The 26576-nt window shown below is 40.6% G+C and overlaps 1 protein-coding gene across 2 annotated transcripts in view; it reads left to right on the forward strand.

Annotated features, from left to right (window-relative positions):
• Positions 1 to 5787: 5787 nt before the first annotated feature.
• The window catches only part of def8 (differentially expressed in FDCP 8 homolog), a 53005-nt gene continuing 32216 nt past the window's right edge, over positions 5788 to 26576 (forward strand). The window contains exons 1-5 of one of the 2 annotated variants that reach the window (XM_069901224.1): positions 5788 to 5953; positions 8000 to 8064; positions 8309 to 8437; positions 12261 to 12355; positions 21057 to 21206. In XM_069901224.1, coding sequence (XP_069757325.1) covers positions 8320 to 8437; positions 12261 to 12355; positions 21057 to 21206 — 363 coding nt within the window. In that variant the 5' untranslated portion in view covers positions 5788 to 5953; positions 8000 to 8064; positions 8309 to 8319. The remainder of the gene's footprint in view (positions 5954 to 7999; positions 8065 to 8308; positions 8438 to 12260; positions 12356 to 21056; positions 21207 to 26576) is intronic. The other variant, XM_069901223.1, reaches the window with a different exon arrangement.

Here is a 26576-nt window from a genome sequence, read left to right on the forward strand (position 1 = left end):
TTTTGTGAACCTATTTATTTCCAAGATTAATGCGATGGCGGAAGTCATTATTGGAGCTTTTAAGCTTGAAACCATTGGAAGATTTGAAATGTGTGATCAAGGTTTAGTCGATGCACAGGATCAACTGCAAGATGAAAATAGAATAATTGAAACATTGCAGATCCAAAATAAAAATTTAGCAAAAAAGGTGGATTATTTGGAGAATCAATCTAGACGGAATAACGTGAAAATTGTTGGTTTGCCAGAAGACATAGAAGGACCAGATCCAAGAAAATTTTTTACTGAATGGATTCCACGAGTGTTAGGACAGGATAATTTCCCTGAAGGTTTAATACTGGAACGTGCTTATAGAGTTTTAAGAAGAAAATCTTTTTCAGGACAGAATCCAAGATCTGTTTTGATCTGTTGTTTGAACTATTGTGACAGAGAGACAATTTTACGTACGGTTACTAGAAATGCCCAGCAAAATAGATTTCCTTTGATGGTTCAGAATAATCCTGTTTTCTTCTATCAAGATTTGAGTCAAGAAATTATGTTTCAACGACGCGAATTTAATTCTGTGAAAGAACAGTTGTGGAAAAAAAGACATAAGGCAATATTTAGGTATTCTGCGGTACTGAATATTTTTTAGGATGAAAATTAGCCAAAGTTCTTTGACAATCCTAAAGAGGTTATGGACTTTGCTCAGTCTCTACCAATCATGCAGTTTCAGGAACGATGTAGTCCTTCAAGGTCTCCAAAGAGAGTACAGATGTATGGTGGGATCCAGATTTTTAAAAGAAATGGAAGCAATGGTGACCGAAGTGGTAACGTTGATTTAAAAAAATAAATCTTTTATCTTTTTTTTTTGAGAAGAGTTTAAATAGTTTAAATAATGATGATAGTTTAATGAAATGGGAGTTGGGAGAGGGAACTGGGTGGGCACTAGTTTCCAGAAGTCATCAGCTACCTGTGAGTTATCTCACACCCAATATTTTGGGGGAGTTACTGCTTTGGGCGGTTTAAACAGGAGGAGGTAGTTGTGACCTCCGACCTGTTTTTTTTTCTTTTTAATTTTTGGGTTAAGAAGTGAAGGGTTTTTTTTAATTATTATTATTTTTAAATAAATAATTTTTTTTAACTCTTTGTTTTCTGATTGTAATTGAGAGGGAATTAGGAGGTTTTTTTCTCTCCTTTTTTTTCTCTTTTTTTTGGGTGGGTTTTTTTTCTCTTTTTTTCTTTTTTAAGAGGATGATGTCACAGAAGATAATAAGTTAAAAATTGAGGATGTTGAATTAGATGAAGAGGAAGATGAGGGGAAAGGTGATAAGAAGAAAAAGAAGAAAATTAAGTACAAATACATTGAGGGAGAAGAGTTTAATAAAATTAAGTTAATTTCGATAGAGAATTTTGAAGATGTTATAAATGAAGAATATGGAGAATTTTATAAGAGTTTGAACTTTTTTTTCTTTTTTTATATAAGGGGAGGGGAAGGGAATAAAAAGTTTATGTGATTGTTTTACTAAGGGATGTTTTTGTTCTCTCGATGAATTATAAAGGAAACTTGGTATTAATGGAAATTCTGTATTTATGTATTATTATGATTTTTTGTATAACAGATATGTGGTTGATATATGATTTTAATATTTGAACTTAGTTTTAAAGTGGATTTCATTTGTTAAATACATGTATTATGTTTGATTTAAATATATGTTTAAGGGTATTAATTTAGTATTGACATTTTTTTTAGCTGTTAGTAATATTTTGTTAAGTTTTATCCTTTTTTTTGTAAGTGGGGTTTTTTTCTATTTTATTTACAACATTGTTAATTAATTCTTCACTCTTTATGTTGGGGGGGAGGGTTGCTCTAATTTTAAATTAGATGATTAATGTTGTGTTATAATTATTGGGGGGGTTAATTTGTGTAGTTTAATGATGTAGTATTCTAATTTTTATTATCTTATTTTTTATTATTTCTTTAAATGTAATTTTTATTTTATTCATGTCATAAAATTTTAAATAAAATTTGAAAAAAAAAGATATATCCATTGTCTTGCCTTTCTCTTCTTCTTCCATTTCTCTGCTCTTCTTCTTCTTCTTCCTCTGAGTTGACCATCTGTTGTTTCCTTGTTTTCTTTTTACCCTCTTCTTTCTTGTTGTCGTTATTTTCTATATTCTGCACCTGTTGCTGTGTTGCAGGTGTCTCTCTCAGCTGTGGAGATCGACTCCGCAGCTGTTCCCCCCTCCCGTCAGTGTGTTTTATTTCATGCGCGAGGAGTCACGCATGCGTGGTTGCGCACTTTTACTCGGCTCTGCGAGCCATTTTTGTAGTCCCGAGCCCGGGACTTCCACTGACCTGAGGGAGCGGGCTTCTCTCTCCGCGGCGGGCCTCCTCGGACAGGTAAGGCCTTCACCTTCTTCTTCCGATGTTCTTTCATCTTCTCTTCTACCCGTTGTTTTCGACTTTTCTCTCTTCGCTGCCATTTTCTTATCACCTTTATTTTTACTTTGTTCTAATTTTTACTCTTGTACCCTTGTGTTTTGTGCATTTTTTTTCAACTTTTCCGGAGAGGGCTGGAATTCCCTGACCGGCCACTACTCCATCACGTGACTCCTCCAAACTCCATATGTTCCATGACACTTCTATTTCTTTCCCTTCCATCTTTATTCAGTATGCCAGTTTCCTGCATAAATACCAATGCAAAAAAATTATTCAAGATCTCCCCCATTTCACGAGGCACCACACATAGTTGACTACTCTAATTTTCTAGGAGTCCAATTTTGTCCCTTCCTATCCTTTTAATTTTAATATACTTTTAGAAACCCTTTGGATTTTCCTTCACATTATCTGCCAAAGAACCTTCATGTCTTCTTTTTGCCTACCTAATTTCCTTCTTAAGCATTCTCTTACATTTTTTATACTCTGCAAATAGCTCATTTCCTATACCACATATATATATATATAGCCCCCTCATTTTCTTAACCAGCTCTCCAATATCCCTTGAAAACCAAGGTTCCCTACGTCTGTTAACTTTCTCCTTATTCCAGGTAGGAACATGCAATCTCCGTACTCTCAAAATTTCATCTTTGAAAGCCTTCCATCTTCTAGATTTATCCTTGCCAGAAAATAACATTCCAATTAACTCTTCCGAGATCCTTCCTCATTTCCTCAAAATTGGCCTTTTTCCAATTCAGAACCTCAACTCAAGGACCAGACCTATCCTTATCCATAATTAATTTGAAGCTAATGATATTATGGCCACTGTACCCAAAATGTTCACCTACACATATTTCTGCCACCTGAACTGCCTGGTTCCCTAAAAGATCAAGTATTGTATCTTCTCTTGTTGGTACCTCTACATATTGTCGTATAAAACCTTCCTGTACACATATGACAGACTCCAATCCATCCTGTCCTTTTACCGTATTAGAGTCCCAGACTATATTTGCAAAGTTAAAATCTCCTACTATCACAACTTTCTGTTTCTTACATGGTCTGCTATCTCCCAAGAGATTTGCTGCTCCAATTCTCTCAGATTATCGGGCAGTTTATAATACAGCCCTATTAGTGTGCTCATACCCTTCCTGTTCCTCAGCTCCACCCATATGGCCTCTATAAACGAGTCATTGGTGCTGTCCTGTCTATGGACAGCTGTGTTATTTTCCCTGACTAGCAATGCTACACCTCCTCCTTTCCTTCCTCACCCTCTATCCCATCTGAAACAACAGAACATTGAGCTGTCAATCCTGTCCCTCCTGCAACTAAGTCTCACTAATGGCAATAATGTCATAATTCCACATGGCAATCCTCGCTCTAAGCTCATCCGCTTTACCGACAATACTCCCCGCATTGAAATAGATGCATTTCTTTCCTGTACAATCCTGTCTTTACATGCAGTCCTTGCATGACCCTCATTGTTCTCCACCTTACTATCTGCTCTAACATTATGCTTCCCCTCCCATACAAACCTCGTTTAAAACCCCCAAAGCAGCACTAGTAAAACTACCCACAAGGATATTAATCCCCTCCAGTTCAGGTGCAAACCATCTCTCTGAAACAGGTCTCACCTTCCCTGAAAGAGAGCCCAATTATCCAGAAACCTGAACCCCTCCCCTCCCTCCAACACCATCTCTTTAGCCACGTGTTTCTCACCTCACTTGCACATGGCACAGGTAGCAATCCTGAGATTGCAACCCTGGAGGTCCTTTCCTTCAACTTTGCTCCTAACTCCCTAAACTCTCCTATCAGGATCTTCTCACCCTTCCTGTCTGCGTCTTTAGTCCCTACATGGACTATTTCATGTGGTTGCTCACCCTCCCTTCTACGAATTCCACCTCAATAATATCAGAATCAGAATTTATTGTCATAAACAAGTCAAGAAATTCAGTGTTTTTCAGCAGTGAAAACATTCATATTATAACCATCTTACAACATTATATATTAAAAAAAAGTAGTGCACAAAAAGTAAGGCAATATCTTTGGTTCATTGATCATTCAGGAATCTGATGGCAGCAGGGAAGAAGCTATCCTTGTGCTGTTGAGTGCTCATCTTTAAGCTCTTGTACCTATATCCCACTGGTAACATGGCCTGGATGGTGCGGGTCTTTGAGGATAGAGGCTGCTTTTTAAAGGCACCACCTCCATGGAGTGAAGGCTGGTGCTTGTGATGTCACAGATCGAGTTAACAACCCTCTGGAGTTTATTCTTGTCTTGAAAGTTGGCACCCCCATACCAGGTAGTGATGCAACCAGCCAAGATGCTCTCCACGGTACACCTGTAGTTTATGAGTCTTTGGTGACATACCGAATCCCTACTTCATGAATCCCGCTTTTCTTACGCTCCCTTATAAGTTGTGCACATGTTTTCCAACACTTCCTTATAAACTGTGCGTGCATGTTCCCACGATCCCTTCTAAGTTGTCTCCCTTATTAATTGTTGTGTGAATAAAGGGACGTTTGATTGCAAAGCCTCGTCTCTCTTTGATCCCACCAAAGCTGAAACTTTCTCAACATGTTGCTGAAGCCCGAATAAGTTGGTTATCTGTACAGTTTGGCATGCGGAGTTTCTCCAGCATTGTGTTTTTACCCCAGAGAACAAATCATCCTCCAGCAAGAGGTGTCACTGCTGCAAGGGGAAATGGGTGCAGACATGGTCTCTTCTCATCATCTCACCTGAAGTGCATTATTTGCAATGGAAGCTTGAAATCACAACCTCCTAATTGAGAGGCGAGAACGCCGCCGGTCAATCACTAATTGGCACTAAAACCATTAAGTGCCTCGTGAGAATCGCCCAGCTTTCCCGCGACAACTGATCCGCTCCGCCTGTCGGTCGGATGATACAGTGCGCTTGCGCCGTTAGTATCCCGGCGCGCACCGCGGTGGGCGAGCGAGTTCGTGGGTTGGTGGGTGGGCGGAGGAGTGCGAGGGCGGCGGGCGAGCTCGTTGGTCGGTAGGTGGGTGGGTGGGAGGAGGACGAGCTGGCTGGTTGATTGGTGGGTGGGAGCAGCGCGAGCTGGTTGGTTGGTGGGTGGGAGGAGCGCGAGCTGGTTGGTTGGTGGGTGGGAGCAGCGCGAGCTGGTTGGTTGGTGGGTGGGAGGAGCGCGAGCTGGTTGGTTGGTGGGTGGGAGGAGCGCGAGCTGGTTGGTTGGTTGGTGGGTGGGAGGAGCGCGAGCTGGTTGGTTGGTGGGTGGGAGGAGCGCGAGCTGGTTGGTTGGTGGGTGGGAGGAGCGCGAGCTGGTTGGTTGGTAGGAGGAGCGCGAGCTGGTTGGTTGGTGGGTGGGAGGAGCGCGAGCTGGTTGGTTGGTAGGAGGAGCAGCCGTAGAGCGAGGGCGGTGGGCGAGACGCCGCCTTGATCGGTCGGGTTATCCAGATTTGTCGCCGCTCGTATGGAAGGGTGGTTACTAAGTGGCCATGCTGGCTTGTCGGCGGGCGTCAGGCTGCTAGTGTTCACTGCCGTCCAGCCCGTCACGATGAGGTACAGTGTGCTGAGGGGGATGATCCCCGCCGCCTTGCTCGGGTCCACCCCAGTGTGAGGCAGCGTCCGGCAAAGGGTAGACACGAGTCCTGATGAAAGGTTCCGACCTGAAGCGTCGGCATTTGTTTTAACAATTCTCTCGCACTGACGGTGCTCCAACACCTTGATGATCGTGATGTGGAAGAAACGTCGTCGCCTCATTAGTGGCGTGTTGCCATCAATCACGTTTGAAATGGTCTTTGTTTTGGAGCCTCTGGTGGAGGCGAATCCACGGGCACTCGGTGTCTCTCGGGGGGTTCTGGTTTGCTTCTCTAGGCACTTACAGGTGGCCAAAATATTCTAGCCCAATGCGCTTGTCGGGAGGCCACCTGAAAGGGGAGAACCCGGCCAGGAGGAGCATGGACCTAACCCTCCTCCTGTAGGTATAATCTCTGGCTCCGAGAATCCCCCGTTGCACCTGAAAGCAGCAGTGGGACTACGTCCACAGTCCACCCTCGGACGTGGCTCTCCTTCTGCAAGTATGTTCAGGTGACAGAAAGGCGTCTTCTCCGCGGCCACCTGAATGTCCCAGCTACACTCCCCCAGCTGCGTCTGTCAGCGCATTATCTGCGTCCGAGCTTTTCTCTGACCATGAGGTGCTTCAGGCAGCTTCTGCCGGTGGAGAAATTGCCAGCCTAGCAGTAGACCTAAAGCAAATCCCCTGTAATATTGCATTTGTTTCTATTACATAATAATAAAGGAATCTTGAAAGATGGGTACACAGAAAGGTGAAAGTCTTTGTTAGCACTTAAATGTTGTGTTTTTGACTGAAAATATCTTGTGTGTAAAGCCAAATGGGATTTAGTACTTAATTTTCAGATCATTCCAGCCTTGTAAGTGACTTGAGTGTAGTTTGCATGGATTCTGAGGTGGTTTGTTATCTGAAGAATGAAACCAGTTTTATTTAACATTAAATATTATGAAAAATCACACTTTGGCTTTGAATTTCTGCACTTTTGTGCTAATATTAGCAGTGCTAATTGGCTGGAAACAAATGCAAAAGAATAATGGGATTGTTTTAATTTTAAATTGTATAAAGCCATTCAAGATGGATGTTGCTTTAATAAAAGCATGCTGCTTAAGGAAACTGCACCCATACATTTTGCTGCTTCTCTATCATCAATGTTTGATGCTGGAACCCTTCAAGTCTTCAATTTTACATTTAACAGGTTGCCTTGTTGGTTTTGATTGTTGGACTCAGCCTGTGATATACTTCTATAGTTTGGAGTTCAGCCTCTGCACACAAATGCAAACATCTCCATAATGCAGTTTAATTTTCTGAGGAAGTTTGGTTTGAGTAATGCAGCACAGTGGATGGAAGATTGTCCTGGAACCTTGTTCCCAATGATGTAGCCTTGTTTGACACCAGTCTCCAATGAAATTGGTTCTGTTATAAAGTTTTGAAAATTAAAATCATAGTTGGTGTTATGAAATAAAAATTAGAGGAGAGATTACTTTCTCTTGGGAATCAGGTTTGAGGAGAGGACTTTAAAGTCTTGCTGGAGTCGAGTGTTAGACAGTCTTGTTTGATCTCACTAACGTTGGGTGCTGCTCACTGCAGTGACAATCGTGCTTGTAAGATGGGTAAAATCTACACTGTAAGGAGAGGGGCAGCTCTGGCAACTGGGTGGGTGATTGGGAAAGACCCTGCTGATGAATTTACCCTTGAAATGCAGCAGACCCCCAAGGATGAGAGAGAAGAATACAAATGCTGGAATATGGAAGAACTCAGCAAGTCAAGCAGCATCTGTAGATGCAAGTGATGGTTTGAGCCAAGACTTACCATTTAACTTTCTTAAATGTGATTTTTTAAAATTTATTTTGCAGCATCTGTGAGGTCACTTAATGTGGATGATAATGTATTGCATTTTGTACACTTACCAGTGCATATTTTATTCCAGGTAGTCTAGATTAGAATTTAAATTATCGTAAAATTAAGGAAAGTCATGAAAAATTCACTGAATTGAGTTTAGTTTCTTAAATAATTTTTGCTTTTATGCCCCACAGACACAAATCTAGCAACTTGTAATCAATATTTTGTCCACCATGGAAAAAACATAGTTTACTCTTGTGTAGGTATTAGTGTTTTTTCTTTCCATCCACGTATACTTTAAGGAAAGTTTTCCAGTTTGCAAAATCCCTGTACGTTTACAATAAAAATGTACTCAAAGTAGTTTTTAGTTTAAAACCAATCGCATTTAAAGACTGGAGAAAAATTTACACCTGATGAAATTAATTTATAAAACACTTACTATCCAATGAAGGATTAAAATATACAGAATATAGTATTTTTATAACACTATGTTGCTTCTTCAGGTAAGACTGATATGGAATACAATGAAAAACTTGCACGATTTCGACAAGGCCATCTCAATCCATTCAATAAAGAACCAGGTGAAGAGGTGGAGGAAGATGATGAGGAAGAGCACGATTTGTCTATAAAAGGTAAACAAGTGGGAGTTGTAAATGTAGCATGTCACTCAGAAACTGGTAACATTAGTCTAGTTTTCCTGTTCTTTATTTTTCATGCAACAATCATAAATTGAAATTATGAAACAATTCATGGGTATATATTTCCCAAATTTTACTGACGCTTGGTGAACAGGTTTGTCATGACAGATATTGAGTCATGTTTTGCATTGTTGTTGTCCAAAGACCCTCCCTTGTAATGGTACTGCTTTTACTCTGGCTGAAATCAATCAATTTAATAGAGCTTAATGCAACATGTTTACTTCATCTCACCACCACTTTAAAAAGACTGGTTTATTTTAAGTGGTCCACACCAATAATTCTTTCAATTTATTTTAATTTATTTCGTTAAATTTTCATTAAAAATTATCCCCGACAATTCATTCAAACTGTATTTAAATGCAATATTGCAATGAATTTACACCTCATCCATTCTTGGTGCTCTAATCAATAGGATGATAAGAATAAAATTCAAGTCTTTGTTGGTTTCAGTGTTTTGTGCTGTTTGCTTGAAGCAGTATACCAGCTTTCCCTGTGTTATGTTTAATTGGCACGCATACATATGAGTGAGCAGCTGCAACAAGGGGCTGGATAAAACCTATTTGGAAGTGGTGAGCAAACTCACTCAATAAGTGGCTGGGGACAACTCTTCCTGTACTTGTTCATTCTCCTGTATGCTTTTTGTTCACTTCAGATTTGCAAAGAAAACACTGGTTACGAGCAATTGTCTGGAACTCAACACTGATGTAACCCAGGGACTATATTTAAAGAGAAATTGCTGGGTCAGCTGGTTTTTTCTGCATGGGTTATGATGTCATTGACCAGAGCAGATGAACAGCTGTTGTCTTGAATAATTTGTAATTAGAATGGATTTGGGTAGATTCAGAATGACCATGAGGCTTTGCATATTTTTTCACACAAGTTCTCTTTTTGGGTTGCACAGATTACAAATACCATCTAATTTGTAGGACAGTAGCTAGATAGATATTTGCTCAGTTGCACATTTTTAAAGCTTCCTGAAATGCGCTGGTTTATAATTTTTTGGCATATGACTGCAGATTGGAATCTATTTCAAAACAATATATTTGTAGTTACAACTTTGTATCAGTTGATTTTTGGGTCAGAAGATTGAGTTCCATGGACATGAACACACTGATGTACCAGTAAAGTATTGAATGCCCTAATGTCTTTCTCGATAAGATGATAACATTGTTCTTGAGGGAATGAGATTTTTTATAGTCTATTTCAAAAATAATCAGGGGAATTGTTCAGAGTATCTGAGCCATTGATGCAAAAACAGCATCTTGAGATCCTCATTATTTGAAAGAGCTTGCTGGGTTTGACAGTGACAGATGTTCAGAAGTACTTATTTAGCTGAAAGGTACTATTTAGTAAATGCTGCTCTTTTTTTGTGATGTAACTTAGTTCAACAGGCGTAATCTCCAGTTCTATTTTCTAACATTCTCATTACTAATTATTAGTCATGATATGTGATGAGTTGCTAGATTTGTATGATTGTTTAGAAGCATGAGTTAATGACATTTATTGTAAAAATTGTAAGGTTCTGTAGTGGGCCAAGCGACTGCGCTGTTATGAGCCCAGAGGACCCATAAATCCAGCAGCAATCGATACTCACCAAGACAAATGGTTACTTAAACAAAAGTTGCTTTTAATTATCTTTAAACGTGAAAACAGAATCACACTTTAACTTATTGCTATTAACAACCCCCTTCTAATTCTAAGCGCATGTGTATGCAAGTTCACAAAAGTTATTTGATTCACAGTCCAATCTCACTTCTCATTCCTCCAAGTTCACTGGTTGCAGGTCATTCTTATACTGTGCACAGAATTTAATGTTTATGAAGTTCACCAGGCTTTGGTGCTTGAAAGGTAAATGGTTACTGCTCAGGAAGGTTCTTGTCTGTTTTCAGAGAGAGATTTGTTGTTCGCTGGACACCCACAACTGATTCCTTGTAACCAGCCACTTGAATGTCTTGCCAAAGAAACATGCCCATTAGGGTTTTCCAGATGATAACTTCTTTCAGGTCACCACAGAGTTCCTTTCTATTTCTCAAAAAAAAATAGGCAGCCAGTCCTCTCCTCTTGTATGAACCACAAGAGATTTGTCCAGACTGCACTTAGCACCCTCAACCTGTCTTCCAAATGGGGTTTTCCACAAGCTTGCCAACGTCCTGTTCCAGTCCTAGCTGCTGATGACTGTAGCACTGCAGAACTGAATTCTCTCTTCTCTCTCTCTCTCTCTCTCTGAGAGAAAGCCTGTTTTGCTCTCTCTGCAAAACCACATGAGCCTCTTAGAACAGCAAGTTCCACTCCAGTCAGCCTGCGCTTTCATTTGTTTTTTTTTTGTAAACAACAATCCATTAGTGAAGTCTCTTGGGCACTCTCCAAAGCTTTTGCAAAGGCTTTTGGAGCCAGCCTGTCTAGCATGAGCAGAGTTCCAGTATTTTAAATAAGATCTATTTTAAAGTGTTTGTCTGTGACCTACACTAAAAAAACCTGCCACAATTTATCTCCCAAAAACTTGTCTATAATCTGTCACAGTGCAGTTAAACAGGTCGAATCGCCGCCCCAGTCGTCTGACTCAAAATGGCATGGGTTCCCTTCACTCCTGAAGAGATGCCCACGGTTGATGCCATGTGTTGTCCAGAAGAACTCCCTGCTTCTGGGTGGCGTACCGCCAGCCAGGGAGTGATGCCACGATGTGTTGACGTCACTTTTGGAAGCCGGCGCACACATCACCAGAAAAGGGTGTTCCCCTGCACGCAGCACGAGGAATTCAAATAATAGTCAGTTACTGGTTCACCCTCGCACTGTGTGGACATTTCTTTATTCTGTAGCGCTGCCATAGCAGATGCTATACTACTTTCTCATTGATTCCATGTTACTTTTGACAAATAACAGAAAATAGTGGAACTAATATGATTATCAGAATTGATTAAACTATTTAACTTCTTCCACTAGTGCTGATGTCTCTCCAGTAAATTCACATTGGCCTTTTTTTAATTTGAGAATTCCATACTTTCCCGGAGTAGATTTTGGTCAGTGCAACTTCTTCAATAGAAGATGGGGATTTTCTAGATGTGGTGACTGCTGATGTTTGCAAGGTTTAACTTCTGCAATGCTGGCCTTCTGTTGTATCTGGTGGCATGATTATGGAAGATATTTTTGTAGTAACTGCATTGTCGCCACATAGGGTTGGGAGTTGTGGATGGCAACAGTAGATTGGGAATGGAGCTGGAAGAATGTTGGTTCTCTTTAAATTATGGCTGAGTTAAGCATTGGAATGTGCAGGTTCCAACAACTTAGCAGAGGTTTGCACTTTCTACATCTTGTCTGCTATATAAGAAAGTCAAGACATTTGAAATAAAATAAGCTAAAGCTGAAGTGACCCTGAGGAAGATTTGTGATAGATGAAAGGTTTTGTCAAAGTATAAAAACTTGACAAATCCACTTCTTTCAATTATTTTTAATTTCAGTTGTATGCTTCGATTTTAAAATAAAAATTAAGAAATTTGAATCACAAACTAAATTTTATTTGCTTCTTTAGTGGGTGATAAGAGTTTTAATAATGATTCAACTGTTTTGCCATTGAATCTTCTGAAATGAAATTCATGTAAAGTTGGCCAGAAAATAATTACACTGTTGTGAAATGATATTTGCATAAAATCTTTCAAACAGTCCACATTTTAAAGTTAACTTGTTTAAAAATGTTTGAAGTAGCTATTTGTTAATTTCAGTAGATCTTTATTTCTATTAATATTTCTTCTTTTGACTTCAGGGCTGCATATCAATTCCTTATGTAAGAGGTTCAGTGAACATGCAGACAGAGTGATGGAGCTGGGGTTGGCAGAGGATCATTTCTCAAAGCCAGTGGTGAGCCTTGATATTTAGTTTTAATATATAACTGTAGTCCCCTGGCTAACATAGATATTCAATTCCTGAGAAATGTCCACAAGCTGATTTTTCTCCTTGAGTAGAAACAGTCACTTTCTATTGTAACCCATGTGGTATTGCTCGACATTACCTTACCAGAATTATTTTCACTTTATTGAGTAATCACCCTAACATTAGTTTTAAAACTAATGGAATATATATATTCAGTTGTTAATGAATACCATTAAGCAATACCAGTTTAGGAAAAATGCTTTAAAAATGTATCAGAATTTGTATGAAATTGGATTCCCCCAAGTGAGGTCATTCGTAAATAGAGAAACCCCTAGACCATTAAAGTGCACTATAGTCACTGTTGCCACTAGTCCAGACATGCAACAGCTACATTGAATGTTGCTATTTTTAATCCCTTTGAGCAATATTGAAATTCTAAGAAAAAGCATAATCTCTCAAGTACCACTCTACTGGTCTGGCAAGCCTATGGATGAATGTATTGAAATGGCTTGATTTTATAATTTTTAATGTCAATAAAATGTTTTCAGTATAGATTCTTCTGTGTAAAAGATTTGTAATCTTCCAATGAATGCAATTTGTATTATAATTGCTGCAGCGGCAGCCCCGGCCCCAGTCCGGGCAGAGGGTAGGTGGCGGCGGTTCCGATCCGGGCAAAAGTGAAGGGGAGGCGGCGGCCCCGGCCTTGGACGAGTGAGGCAGGTGGAGGCCCCGGTCCGGGCAGAAGCGAGGGGGAGGCGACCCCGGCCCCGGTCCGGGCAGTATGGTCAGACCGAGTAGGGGAGGCAGGCCCCTCCAGCCCGGGCAAGAAACCTGCATAGGAGAAGGTCATTCCGATATAAAACCTACGACCCAAGGACCTCGCTGCCACATCCCAGCTTGCTTGGCCACGGCACATGAACCATGGGTGTAAAGGGTGGGGCCAGAACTGCGCACACTGCACTCCACCTAAAAGCTCCTTTGCGCAGGCCCGAGGACAGGTCCACGTCCTCCCCCTCAAAAGATGCTCACAAACTCAAGCTAGCATGCTGGAACATCAGAACCATGCTAAACAAGGCTGACAGCCACCGACCTGAACGTCAGTCTGCCTGCGTCGCACATGAACTCCTCAGACTTGACATCGACATAGCCACTCTCAGAGAAGTCCGCCTTGCAGATGTAGGCAGCCTCCAAGAACGCGGCGCGGGCTACACACTCTACTGGTCTGGCAAGCCTATGGATGAACGACGCCTATCTGGTGTAGGCTTCATGGTCAAGAACTCCATTGCCTCCAAACTCGAAAACCTCCCGACAGGCCACTTGGACCGGATCATGTCCATGCGACTCCCCTTCAAAACAAGTGTTGCATCACGCTCATCAGTGTCTATGCTCCAACCCTCCAGGCGGAACAATCAGGAAAGGACAAGTTCTACACTTATCTGTGCAACCTCATTCAACGCACCCCTACAGCCTACAAGGTTGTCATCCTTGGCGACTTCAACGCTCGCGTCGGCAAAGACTCAGGAATCCTGGGCAAGCATGGAGTCGGCAAGTGCAATGACAACGGGCGCCTCCTGTTGGAGCTCTGCGCAGAACAGCGGCTTGTCATTACAAACGCCCTTTTTCAGCAGAGGGACAGCCTGAAGACTACCTGGATGCATCCCCGATCCAAACACTGGCACCTCCTGGACTACGTCCTGGTGCGAGAAAGAGACAAACGAGATGTGCTCCACACCAGGGTCATGCCCAGTGCGGAATGCCATACTGACCACCGGCTGGTTCGCTGCAAGCTCAGCCTTCCGTCGCGCATGCAGCCATCTTCAGCGCAAACTCCAGGAGACCCAAAATGAGTGGTGGACTAGCCTCACCAAACGAACCCAGCTCAGCGCGGACATTGGCGACTTCAGGGGTTTTTACGAGGCTCTAAAGGCTGTGTACGGCCCCTCGCTCCAAGTCCAAAGCCCGCTGCGCTGCTCAGACGGCAAAGTCGTCCTCAGCCACAAGATCTCCATCCTCAACCGATGGTCAGAACACTTCCAATCTCTTCAGTGCCAACTGCTCAGTCCAAGAATCCGCCCTGCTCCAGCTCCCTCAACAGCCACTAAGGCTAGAGCTGAATGAGGTCCTCACCCGGGAAGAGACATATAAGGCAATTGAACAACTGAAAAGTGGCAAAGCAGCAGGTATGGATGGAATCCCCCCCAGAGGTCTGGAAGGCTGGCGGCAAAACTCTGCATGCCAAACTGCATGAGTTTTTCAAGCTCTGCTGGGACCAAGGAAAGCCGCCTCAGGACCTTCGTGATGCCATCATCATCACCCTGTACAAAAACAAAGGCGAGAAATCAGACTGCTCAAGCTACAAGGGAATCACGCTGCTCTCCATTGCTGGCAAAATCTTCGCTAGGATTCTCCTAAATAGAATAATACCTAGTGTCGCCGAAAATGTTCTCCCAGAATCACAGTGCGGCTTTCGCGCAAACAGAGGAACTACTGACATGGCCTTTGCCCTCAGACAGCTCCAAGAAAAGTGCAGAGAACAAAACAAAGGACTCTACATCACCTTTGTTGACCTCACCAAAGCCTTCGACATCGTGAGCAGGAAAGGGCTTTGGCAAATACTAGAGTGCCTCGGATGCCCCCCAAAGTTCCTCAACATAGTTATCCAACTGCACGAAAACCAACAAGGTCGGGTCAGATACAGCAATGAGCTCTCTGAACCCTTCTCCATTAACAATGGCGTGAAGCACGAAGAAGATCAAAAGTTTATGCAAGATATCTTTTTGAAGGTAGCTAATACGCAAGGGAACATACTAATAGGAGGGGATTTCAACCTGAATTTGGATCCAAATATGGATAAAACGGGGAAAAAAATTAACAGAAAGAACAAAGTAACCAAATTTATAATTAAATCAATGCAAGAAATGAAACTTTTGGACATATGGAGGAAACAAAACCCAAAAGAAAAGGAATACTCATACTACTCGGCTAGACATAAAACATACTCAAGAAGAGACCTATTTTTGTTATCAGCTAGTATGCAGGATAGAGTAAGAAAAACAGAATATAAAGCGAGAATACTATCGGACCATTCACCCTTAATATTGACAGTAAAGCTAGAGGACATCCCTCCAAGAATGTATAGATGGAGATTAAACCCCATGCTACTTAAAAGACAGGATTTTAGAGAATTTATTGAAAAACAATTAAAAATGTATTTTGAAGTAAATACGGAATCAATGGAAGATAAGTTTATACTATGGAATGCAATGAAAGCATTCATTAGAGGGCAAATAATAAGTTATGTAACCAAGATGAAGAAGGACTATAATCAGGAAACAGAGCAGTTGGAAAGGGAAAAAGTAAACATAGAAAAAAAATTAGAAATGAAGGAAGATACAACTAAAAGAAGAGAATTGGCGGATAAAAAAATAAAATATGAAACATTACAAACATATAAGGTAGAGAAGAATATAATGAAGACAAAACAGAAATATTATGAACTAGGGGAAAAAACGCACAAAATCCTAGCATGGCAGCTTAAGACAGAACAAGAAAAAAAGACACACAAATTACATATAATCCAAAAGAAATTAGGGAAAACTTTAGAGAATTCTATGAACAATTATACCGAACTGAAAACGAAGGGAAAGAAGGGAAAATAGATGAATTTTTGACTAAAATTGAACTACCAAAACTACAAATAGAAGAACAAAATAAATTAACAGAACCATTTGGAACAGTAGAAATACAAGAGATAATAAAAAAATTACCAAATAATAAGACACCAGGAGAGGATGGATTTCCAATAAAATTCTACAAAACATTTAAAGACTTATTAATTCCGCCCCCCCTGGATGTAATTAACCAGATTGATGAAACACAAAGCTTACCAGATTCATGTAAAACAGCAATAATTACAGTAATACTAAAACAAGGGAAAGATCCACTCTCACCAGCGTCATATAGACCAATATCTTTGCTAAACACAGATTATAAGATAATAGCTAACCTATTAGCAAACAGATTAGCAGAACAGGTACCGAAAATGGTAAATTTAGACCAAACTGGATTTATCAAAAAAAGACGCACAACAGACAATATTTGTAAATTTATTAACTTAATTCATGCAGTAGAAGGAAATAAAGCACCTGCAGTAGCAGTTGCTTTAGACGCAGAGAAGGCCTTCGACAGAGTAGAATGGAATTATTTGTTCAAAGTATTGCAAAAATTCAGTTTACCGGAGAAGTATATTAATTGGATTAAAGCATTATATAAGGGACCGTTAGCGAAAGTGACAGTAAATGGACATGTATCAAAGCAATTTAACTTAAACAGGTCAACGCGGCAGGGATGACCACTATCACCTTTATTGTTTGCGCTAGCTATAGAACCACTAGCAGAATTGATAAGAATAGATAATAATATAAAAGGAATAAAAATAAAAGACAGGGAATATAAAATCAGTCTATTTGCGGATGATGTTATAGTGTACTTAACAGAACCAGAACTATCAATAAAAGAATTATATAAGAAATTGAAGGAATATGGAGAAGTGTCGGGTTACAAGATAAACGTAAATAAAAGTGAAGCAATGCCTATGAATAATGCGGATTTCTCAAAATTTAAGAAGGAATCTCTATTCAGATGGCAAATGCAGGCAATAAGATACCTAGGTGTACAAATAAACAAAAATCTAGGCCAATTATATAAACTCAATTATAATCCACTAATGAAAAAATTACAGGACGATTTAGAGCATTGGAAAGATCTACCACTAACACTGATAGGAAGGATAAACTGTACTAAAATGAACATTTTTCCAAGGATATTATACTTCTTTCAGGCATTGCCAATACAACTGACAGAAAAATTCTTCAAAGAGTTAAAGAAAATAATAAGGAAATTTTTTTGGAGAGGGGGGAAACCGAGGATAGCACTAGATAAATTAACAGAATGGTATAAACAAGGAGGCTTACAATTGCCAAAGTTTAAAAATTATTATAGAGCTGCACAATTAAGATACCTATCTGATTTTTATCAAACAAGGGAAAAACCAGACTGGACGAGATTAGAATTAGATAAAATAGGGGAAAAGATACCTGAACACATATTATATAAATGGGATGAAAAATTGGTACAACATAGAACTTCTCCAGTATTACATCATCTCCTCAATATTTGGAAGAAGATTCATGTAGAAAGAAATAAAACAAATTATCAATTACCAAAACTAATATTGACGCAAAACAAGTTACTCCCTTTTACAATAGATAACCTTTCCTTTAGAGAATGGGGAAAAAAAAGGGATTAAAAGAATAGAAAATTGTTTTTCAGGAAGTAGATTCTTATCCTTTGAACAAATGAGAGATAAGTACAATATAACTGGAGATACAGCGCTGGCATATTACCAACTGAGATCCTACTTGAAGGATAAATTAGGAAGCAATTTGAGTTTACCAGAGGGAAGTAACCTGGAATATGTGATTACAGATACAATGTTAATCAAAAGATTTATAACAAATATGTATATTAAACTGCAAGAAAAGGAGAATGAGGAAACAAATGGTAAAAATAAACAAAAATGGGAACAAGATTTAAATATAAAGATAAAAAAGGAAACATGGGAGAAATTATGTTCTGGAACGATGAGAAATACAATAAATACGAGGCTACGTATGATACAATATAATTGGTTACACAGACTATACATTACACCGCAAAAGTTAAATAAATGGGACCCAACAGTATCTGATAGATGTTTTCGATGTAAAAAAGAAATGGGAACAACAATTCATGCAATCTGGACATGTGAGAGAGTAGAAAAATTTTGGGATGATCTCAATCAGATATTAAATAAAATAACAGAAAACAATATACCAAAGAATCCAGAGATCTTTCTCCTAAGTAACATAAAAAACAAAGAATTTGGAATTGATTTGGAGGATGCACAAAAAAGATTTGTTAAGATAGCCGTAGCAAAAAAAATGTATTATGTCAACCTGGAAATTGGAAGAGAATTTGAAAATACAACAATGGTATATAGAAATGAATAAATGTATTCCATTAGAAAAAATAACATATAGTTTAAGAAATAATATTGAAATATTCGAACAAATATGGGAGCCTTACATTAAATAGAATAGCGAAAACCTACCGGGGACAAACATTACCTAAGTTGATGGAAGGAGAAGGAAAGAAAAGAATGGACTCAGTAGAATTTCTGGTGTATTTTTGTTGAATGACAACATTGTCTGACTGGTTTAATGCAACCTAGATTGTATACCTAAAATGGATGAGTGGGGGGGTGGCTTGGGAGGAGGGAGGGGGGGGAGAAAAAGTCACTGTATATGTGTGAAAAAGAAAAAGTGTATATCATGGCTAATGTGATTTATGGTGTGAAAAATAAAAAATTTTTTTTTTTTAAAAATGGCGTGAAGCAAGGCTGCGTTCTCACACCAACCCTCTTTTCAATCTTCTTCAACATGATGCTGAACCAAGCCATGAAAGACCTCAACAATGAAGACGCTGTTTACATCTGGTACCGCACGGATGGCAGACTCTTCAATCTGAGGTGCCTGCAAGCTCACACCAAGACACAAGAGAAACTTGTCCGTGAACTACTCTTTGGAGACAATGCCGCTTTAGTTACCCATTCAGAGCCAGCTCTTCAGAGCTTGACGTCCTGTTTTGCGGAAACTGCCAAAATGTTTGGCCTGGAAGTCAGCCTGAAGAAAACTGAGGTCCTCCATCAGCCAGCTCCCCACCATGACTACCAGCCCCCCACATCTCAGTCGGGCACACAAAACTCAAAACTGTCAACCAGTTTACCTATCTCGGCTGCACCATTTCATCGGATGCAAGGATCGACAACGAGATAGACAACAGACTTGCCAAGGCAAATAGCGCCTTTGGAAGACTACACAAAAGAGTCTGGAAAAACAACCAACTGAAAAACCTCACAAAGATTAGCGTATACAGAGCCGTTGTCATACCCACACTCCTGTTCGGCTCCGAATCATGGGTCCTCTACCGGCATCACCTACGGCTCCTAGAACGTTTCCACCAGTGTTGTCTCCGTTCCATCCTCAACATTCATTGGAGCGACTTCATCCCTAACATCGAAGTATTCGAGATGGCAGAGGCCGACAGCATCGAATCCATGCTGCTGAAGATCCAACTGCGCTGGGCAGGTCACTTCTCCAGAATGGAGGACCATCGTCTTCCCAAGATCGTATTATATAGCGAGCTCTCCACTGGCCACCGTGACAGAGGTGCACCAAAGAAGAGGTACAAGGACTGCCTAAAGAAATCTCTTGGTGCCTGCCACATTGACCACCGCCAGTGGGCTGATATCGCCTCAAACCGTGCATCTTGACGCCTCACAGTTCGGTAGGCAGCAACCTCCTTTGAAGAAGACCGCAGAGCCCACCTCACTGACAAAAGACAAAGGAGGAAAACCCAACACCCAACCCCAACCAACCAATTTTCCCCTGCAACTGCTGCAACCGTGTCTGCCTGTCCCGCATCGGACTTGTCAGCCACAAACAAGCCTGCAGCTGACGTGGTCATTTCCCCTCCATAAATCTTCGTCCGCGAAGCCAAGCCAAAGAAGAAGAATTCTTTGCCTGTCAGTTTTTTATTTAAATGCCAATTATAAAGCTGGCTCAGCTGTGACTTATTAAAGCATTTCCATCTCTCCCATCCAAATTAAGAACAGTCCATTTAGGACAACTTTCCTGTGTTCCACTCCAAAATGGAGGCCAAAAGATGATGAATGTCAGTAATGATAAAATTGTACCTCAGAAGTTCTACAGAGTAAATCATCAATGGCCTTAATTGTATTGGTGCCAGAAAAGCGATTGACTATAAACTGAATCTCAAAACAATTTAGGGATTAAAAATGTGCAACTTCAAATACACTTGCCTCCATAAGCCTCCTTTGCCTTTCAGTAAGATCATTGTTCTCTTTATAACCTCAAATCCGTATTTCCATGATCTTTTAACAATTTGCTTAACTCTCCCTTAAAATATTTAAATATTCCTCAGAAGCAGAATTCCAAAGATTTCCATACACCGAGAGAACATTTTTTCACCATTTGTTTTAAATAGGTGATCCTTTACTTTTCTAAAGTGACCCATAGTTTTAATTCTTCCAGCAGAGAAAGCATCCTCTCCCTTTTGTCCCACCCTCAGTAAGTCTAATTTTTATTTAAGGCCATCTCGCCATGTATTCGACTAATTTTCTATGATCTGTGTTTAAATCCTTCCATAACATGATTTTTTTTTAAAATTTCCTGCTGGTACCTCAGTTTCCTCCCACAGCCCAAAAACATCTGGGTTGCTAGATTAATTCGCTATGGTAAAATATCCCTAGCATGTAGATTGGTAGAGCCTTGGGGAAATTACGACGAATGTAGCAAGAATAAACTTGGCTTAGTGTAAATGGATAAATCACCCAATACTCCTCGTGCCCCAGCATGTCCACATCTGGTCCATTATGTACCAATTGCTTCCAGACAACAGGAGATCAAGTTCGACTCTTGACACTTTGCACCTACCTTTTGGTTTGAAAGTCTAAGTACAAGAATTTGAGTTGATTGCTGGCTTCTGATTGAGATGTAATGTGAATACAAAGAATTGCATGTTTTCGCTTCTGTCATTATTTGCTTTATGCTGTGTTTGACTTGTGCAGGGATCATTTGTGGCATTGGATATTGAAAATTTAAAGCGTGCAATTGATGAAGTGAAGCAAGTTATCTTGGACTTGCCTGAACATTCTGAGAAGCAGAAAGATGCTGTTGTAAAACTTATTCATCTTCGGCTTAAACTACAAGAATTGAAGGTTTGAAATATACATTGAAAAATTATAATCTTAAAAATGAGGTACTTGTATTGGTAGAACTTTGGATCACTGGATATGGAACAACATTGATTGTGTTTTGATGTATGCTATTTGAAAAGTAGGGAGTATTTAAACTTGGTCAGCTTTCTGGTGGTTGAAAGTGATCAGGGCATATGAAATGTAATAAATGTAATAAAATAGACAGAAATAAATTTAATTCAGTAAAATAGAAAGCGATTTAGCATTGGTGCAAAGAATGACCAGGAGTAAACTAAATGATATTGTTTAAAGGGGATGGGGGAGCAGCGACATCTAAATCTTTGCATTTAGCAAGATGTGTGGAAAGTACTGTTTTAAAATGCAGAGTGATTTGGGATTAAAAAAAATGCAGTTGTTCTCCTTGAAATGGTGAAAATTAAAAAGTTGTTAGCTTTCATAAAGTAAGTAAGGAATTAAAAATAGAAAATACTGGAAATATTTTGGAGAGCATGGAGCATTTGTAACAAAATGCTCTGATTTACTGAAATAAGCTTTTTATTGTGGCTATGGCGTTGACATCAAATAGTTTGGGCAATCGTTTATGTAGGAGACTGGCAGCTTAGTTTATGGTCAAATGCAATGTGTGGTCAGAATCAGCCTGAAATATCCTTGAGCATTGAGGGATGAAGGAATAATGTGGAAGAACAGCGACTTTGGTGCTCAAATTCATAGATCTCTCAAGGTTGCTGCGCAGGTTGATAGGGAAGTTAAGAATGTGTGTGGTGTGCTGGGCTGCATTAATTGGGAGTTTGAGTTGAGTTAATGTTGCAGCTCAATAAAACTCTGGTTAGACCACACTTGGAATATTGTGTTTAGTTCTGGTCATCTCATTACAGGAGGAATGAGGAAGCCATGGAGAGGATCAGAATTTATTGTTTTGAACATGTCTCAAAATTTGTTGTTTTATGACAGCATTATGTGCAAAAATTCCTATATATTACATTTCAAAAATACAATGCAAGTAAATAGGATAATGTGAGGTTGTGTCTGTGGTTCATTGTCAATTCAGAAAGCTGATGGCAGAGGGGAAGGTGCAGATGATATTGTCTGCAGTGCAGATTGTCATAAGAAATAGGAGCCAAAAGAGACTATTCAGTCCATCGTGTGAGGGCTGTTCCCGATGAAGCAAAGAATGAGAGGGGAATTTTAGAGGCCTGAGAATGAGAGGCATCAATGGGATGGATTGCCAGTGCCTCTTTTCTGGGGTGAGACTGTAGTTTGTAGTAAAACACACACGCGCTGGAGGAATTTGGCATGTCTTGCAGGTAACGATAGGAGGTAAAGGTATATTACTGCTGCACTGGGCCTGAACCCTTCAAGGCAGGGGTGGTGCTGGTGGCTGGTACAATAATAACATTTAAAAGGCACATGGATTTGCAAGAAAAATAGAGGATTGTGGGTGTGAGGAACTGAAGGTTTGATTTTTGAGTAGACTTATGAAGGTCACACAGCATCGTGGGGTAAGTTCCCATACGATGTTGTAAATTGAATTTAAATTTAATTCTTTGTCTAATTTTTAAATTTAGACATACAGCACAATATCTGGCATTTTGGCACACGAGTCCGTGTCGCCCAATTACCTACACCCCTGGTTTATTTTGAATGGTGGGAGAAAACTGGAGTCCAACCAGGGAAAACCCAGGCAGACATAGGGAGAATGTACAAACTCCTACAGACAGTGTAGGATTTGAATCCTGGTCCAGATCGTTGGCACTGTAAAGGCATAGCACTAACCGCTACATTATCTGTGTAATGTTTTATATCCTGTGATGCAGGGCTCTGGAGTTTATAATATTTGATTAAATATTTTAATATGGTCTAATTTGTTTTACAGTCAGCTATTTTTAGCTGAAGGCAAGCATGATTGAGTATGCACATGCCATCCAGTCAAACTTCTACAAGCAGATTCAGCACCATGCACCAGAAGGATGAATTGTTAAGATTGCACAATTGTGTATCCATTCTCCATTTCCACTCCTCTGCCCTTACCCTTCTGCTCCTGCTCATAACAAAACAGGATCCCTCACCTACCAGTGTCTGCATCCAGCATATTATCTTCTGCAATTTCCAACACCTACAACATGATCCCACCACCAGTCACAACTTCCTCTCTCTGCCTTCTGTAGGGACTGCACCCTTCATGACTCCCTTGTCCAGTCATCCCTTCCCACTAATGGGCACCTTCCCACTAATGGGCACCTTCCCATGGCTGCAGGAAGTATCACATGCACCCACACTTCCTCATCACTGTTTGGGGCCAAAAACAATCATTCCAAGAGAATTACTTGTGAATCTGCAAGAGTTATCCACTGCAGTCAGTGCTGTTGTGGCCATCTCTTCGTCAGAGAGACTGGACGCTAACAAGGAGATCACTTTGCTGAGCACCTTCGCTCTCTGCATCAATGACCGGGATCTCCCTGTGGTCAACTATTTCAATTCTTTTCCCCCTCCTATGGCTGTCTATGGCTTTGTGTACTGCCAAACCAAGGCCATTCATAAATTGAAGGAGCAACACAATATTCTGTCTGAGTACTCTGCAACTGGATGGCATTAACATTGGTTTCTGCTAACCCATTCTCTGTTCTCCATCTCCACCCTATCCCACAGTCTCCTTTTCCCAAGCTGTCCACGCCCCTTCCCTCTCCCCTTGTTTGCTAGTGTACCAGCCCTCCCATATCCACCCATTACCTCCTGCCTGTGGGCCTCTGCTCGTCCCCTCCCCACCCCACTATTTTTTTTGGGTGCCTGCCTATGTTTTGCTCATACCTTAATGAAGGGCTCAAGCCCAAAAATGTTGGTTGTATATCTTTATCTCTGCTATACAATGTACACTATTTGACCTCCTGAGTTTCTCCAACATTGTTTTAATTATAACTGTGTTATGGGCCTAGAGGACTCCAAAACTCAGCAGCAATAGAAATTCACCAAGACAAATGGTTACTTAAAGAAAGTCATTTTTAATTTTCTTTAAACATAAAAACAGGATCAAACTTTAACCTGTTACTATTAACTTAACCCTCTTCTAATTCTAAGCGCACATGTATGTAAGAAAAGTTTTTTGATTCACAATCCAATCTCACTTCTCACTCCTCTAAGTTCACCGGTATCAGACATTACTTGTACCATGCACAGAATTTAACATTTATGAATTTTCACCAAGCTCTGGTGTTTAAAAGAAATTGGTTACCGCTCAGGAAGGTTCTCATTGGTTTCGGAGAGAGATTCATTGCTTGTTGGACACACACAAACTGATTCCCTCTGATCAGCTACTTCAGTGTCTTGCTGAAGAAACTTGCCCCATCAGGGTGAAGTGCCAGTTGATGAAGTTGACAAAGACGATGTGGTCAAACAATAATCATGGCTTTTATTAGCAGAAACTCATGGTAGAATAATGATTGACAATAGATGCATATACAGTTATATCCAAGGGGAGTGTCCTTAACAGTAGAGATAATGCACAGCCAATGTTAGTACAGCAAGGCTTGCCAGAGGGGAGACAGGCTGCTTGGCAGATATTCACCACAGTCTCCCCCCGACAGAAGAAGGGTTAAAATCAAAAGGACAGCTGCTAGGAAAGACTGAAGCAAGCGATACATGGATACCATGTTTGGCCTTGAGATACTCTAATAGCCAAAATACACCAGTATCTAGCAAGCAATCAAAATATAATGAGATGTTTTATGAATATGTCAGCCTATCAGGTTGTTTACGAATTCTGGTGCTTCGTCTCAAAATAGGTGGCTCCTTTGCAAACTTGGGAACTGGTTCAGGTCCTGGGTCAGTAGTGTGGAAAGGACTGACTTCTGGCCCCGCTCCAGAATCGCCAGCATGAGGCAATGGAGCCTCAGCATGGCCATCTGAAAGCTGACTAGGGGATAACAGGTTGGGGGAATGAGTCCAACCTCTCAGGCTCACTTGAGTAGGGATGCGAGGAAGAGGTGAACCAGGCAAGGCCAGATCTCTTAGGGGTACAGTGTCAGTACTCCCATCTGGGAATTTAACATGAGCGTAGTTGGGGTTAGTATGCAGTAGCTGAACTGGTTGGACTAGGGGGGGGGGGGTCTGTTTTACGTGCCCAAGCGTGGCTCTTCAGCAGCATGGTTCCAAGCTCAGATAAACAGGCTGGCCAGTCCTTCACAGTTCCTGATTTCCTAGAAAAGGCAAATATACGTTCATGAGGTGTTTGATTTTTTTTTTTTTTTTTTTTTTTTGCAGTACACAATAAAAACTGAATAGAATGTAGTGCCTCAGGCAGCACCTCCTGCCACTGGGTAACAGGGTAACCATGTGTTTTTAAAGCAAGATTAACAGTCTTCCAGACTGTAGCATTAGCCCTTTCAACCTGCCCATTGCCCTGCGGGTTGTAGCTCGTGGTACGGCTGGTGGCAATCCCCTTTCGTAAGAGGGCACGCTGCAGTTCAGCGCTCATGAATGCTGAACCTCTATCGGTATGAATGTAATTGGGAAAACCAAAAATGCTGAAAATTCTGTCAAGTGACTTAATGACAGATACTGACGAGATGTCAGGGCAGGGTATCGCAAAGGGAAACCAGGAATATTCATCAATTACAGTAAGGAAATATACATTGTTGTTGTTGGAAGGCAACGGCCCTTTAAAATCTAAGCTAATCCTCTCAAAAGGTCGGGTTGCCTTGTTGAGAATGGCCTCTGGAGCTTTGAAATATTGAGGTTTGCATTCTGCAAATAAGGCAGCTTTTAGTCAGTTTCCTGACTTCTTCCAGAGAATAAGGAAGGTTGTTAGCTCTTATGTAGTGGAAGAATCTCGTGATTCCTGGGTGGCACAGTCTGCTTTGGATCTCTTTTAGCCCCTCCAGCTGAGCACCAGCAGCAGATCGTGACAATGTGTCAGAGGGATCATTTAACCTGCCTGGTCTGTACTGGATTTCATAATTATAAGTTGAGAGTTCTATTCACCAGCGTGCCATCTTAGTGTTCTTGATTTTACTTTTGTGTTTAGTACTGAACATGTAGGCTACAGATTTCTGATCAGTGACAAGAGTAAATTTTCTGCTGGCTAGAAAGTGTCTCCAGTAGCGAACGGCTTCAATAATAGCCTGGGCTTCTTTTTCATTGGCAGGATGTTTAAGTTCAGGTCAGCTTAACATGCGGGAGAAGAATGCCACAGGTCTACCCTTTTGATTAAGGGTTCCTGCCAAGGCACAATCTGAGGCATCAGTTTCCACTTGGAATGGGACAGCCTTGTCGATGGACAAGAGTGCAGCTTTGGCAATATCAGCTTTAATTCTCTCGAAAACCTTCAAGGCCATTGGAGAGAGAGGAAAAGATTTAGTGTCAAACAGAGGGTGTGCC

Source organism: Narcine bancroftii, chromosome 10 (assembly GCF_036971445.1).
Source record: "Narcine bancroftii isolate sNarBan1 chromosome 10, sNarBan1.hap1, whole genome shotgun sequence".
Classification (NCBI taxonomy): domain Eukaryota; kingdom Metazoa; phylum Chordata; class Chondrichthyes; order Torpediniformes; family Narcinidae; genus Narcine; species Narcine bancroftii.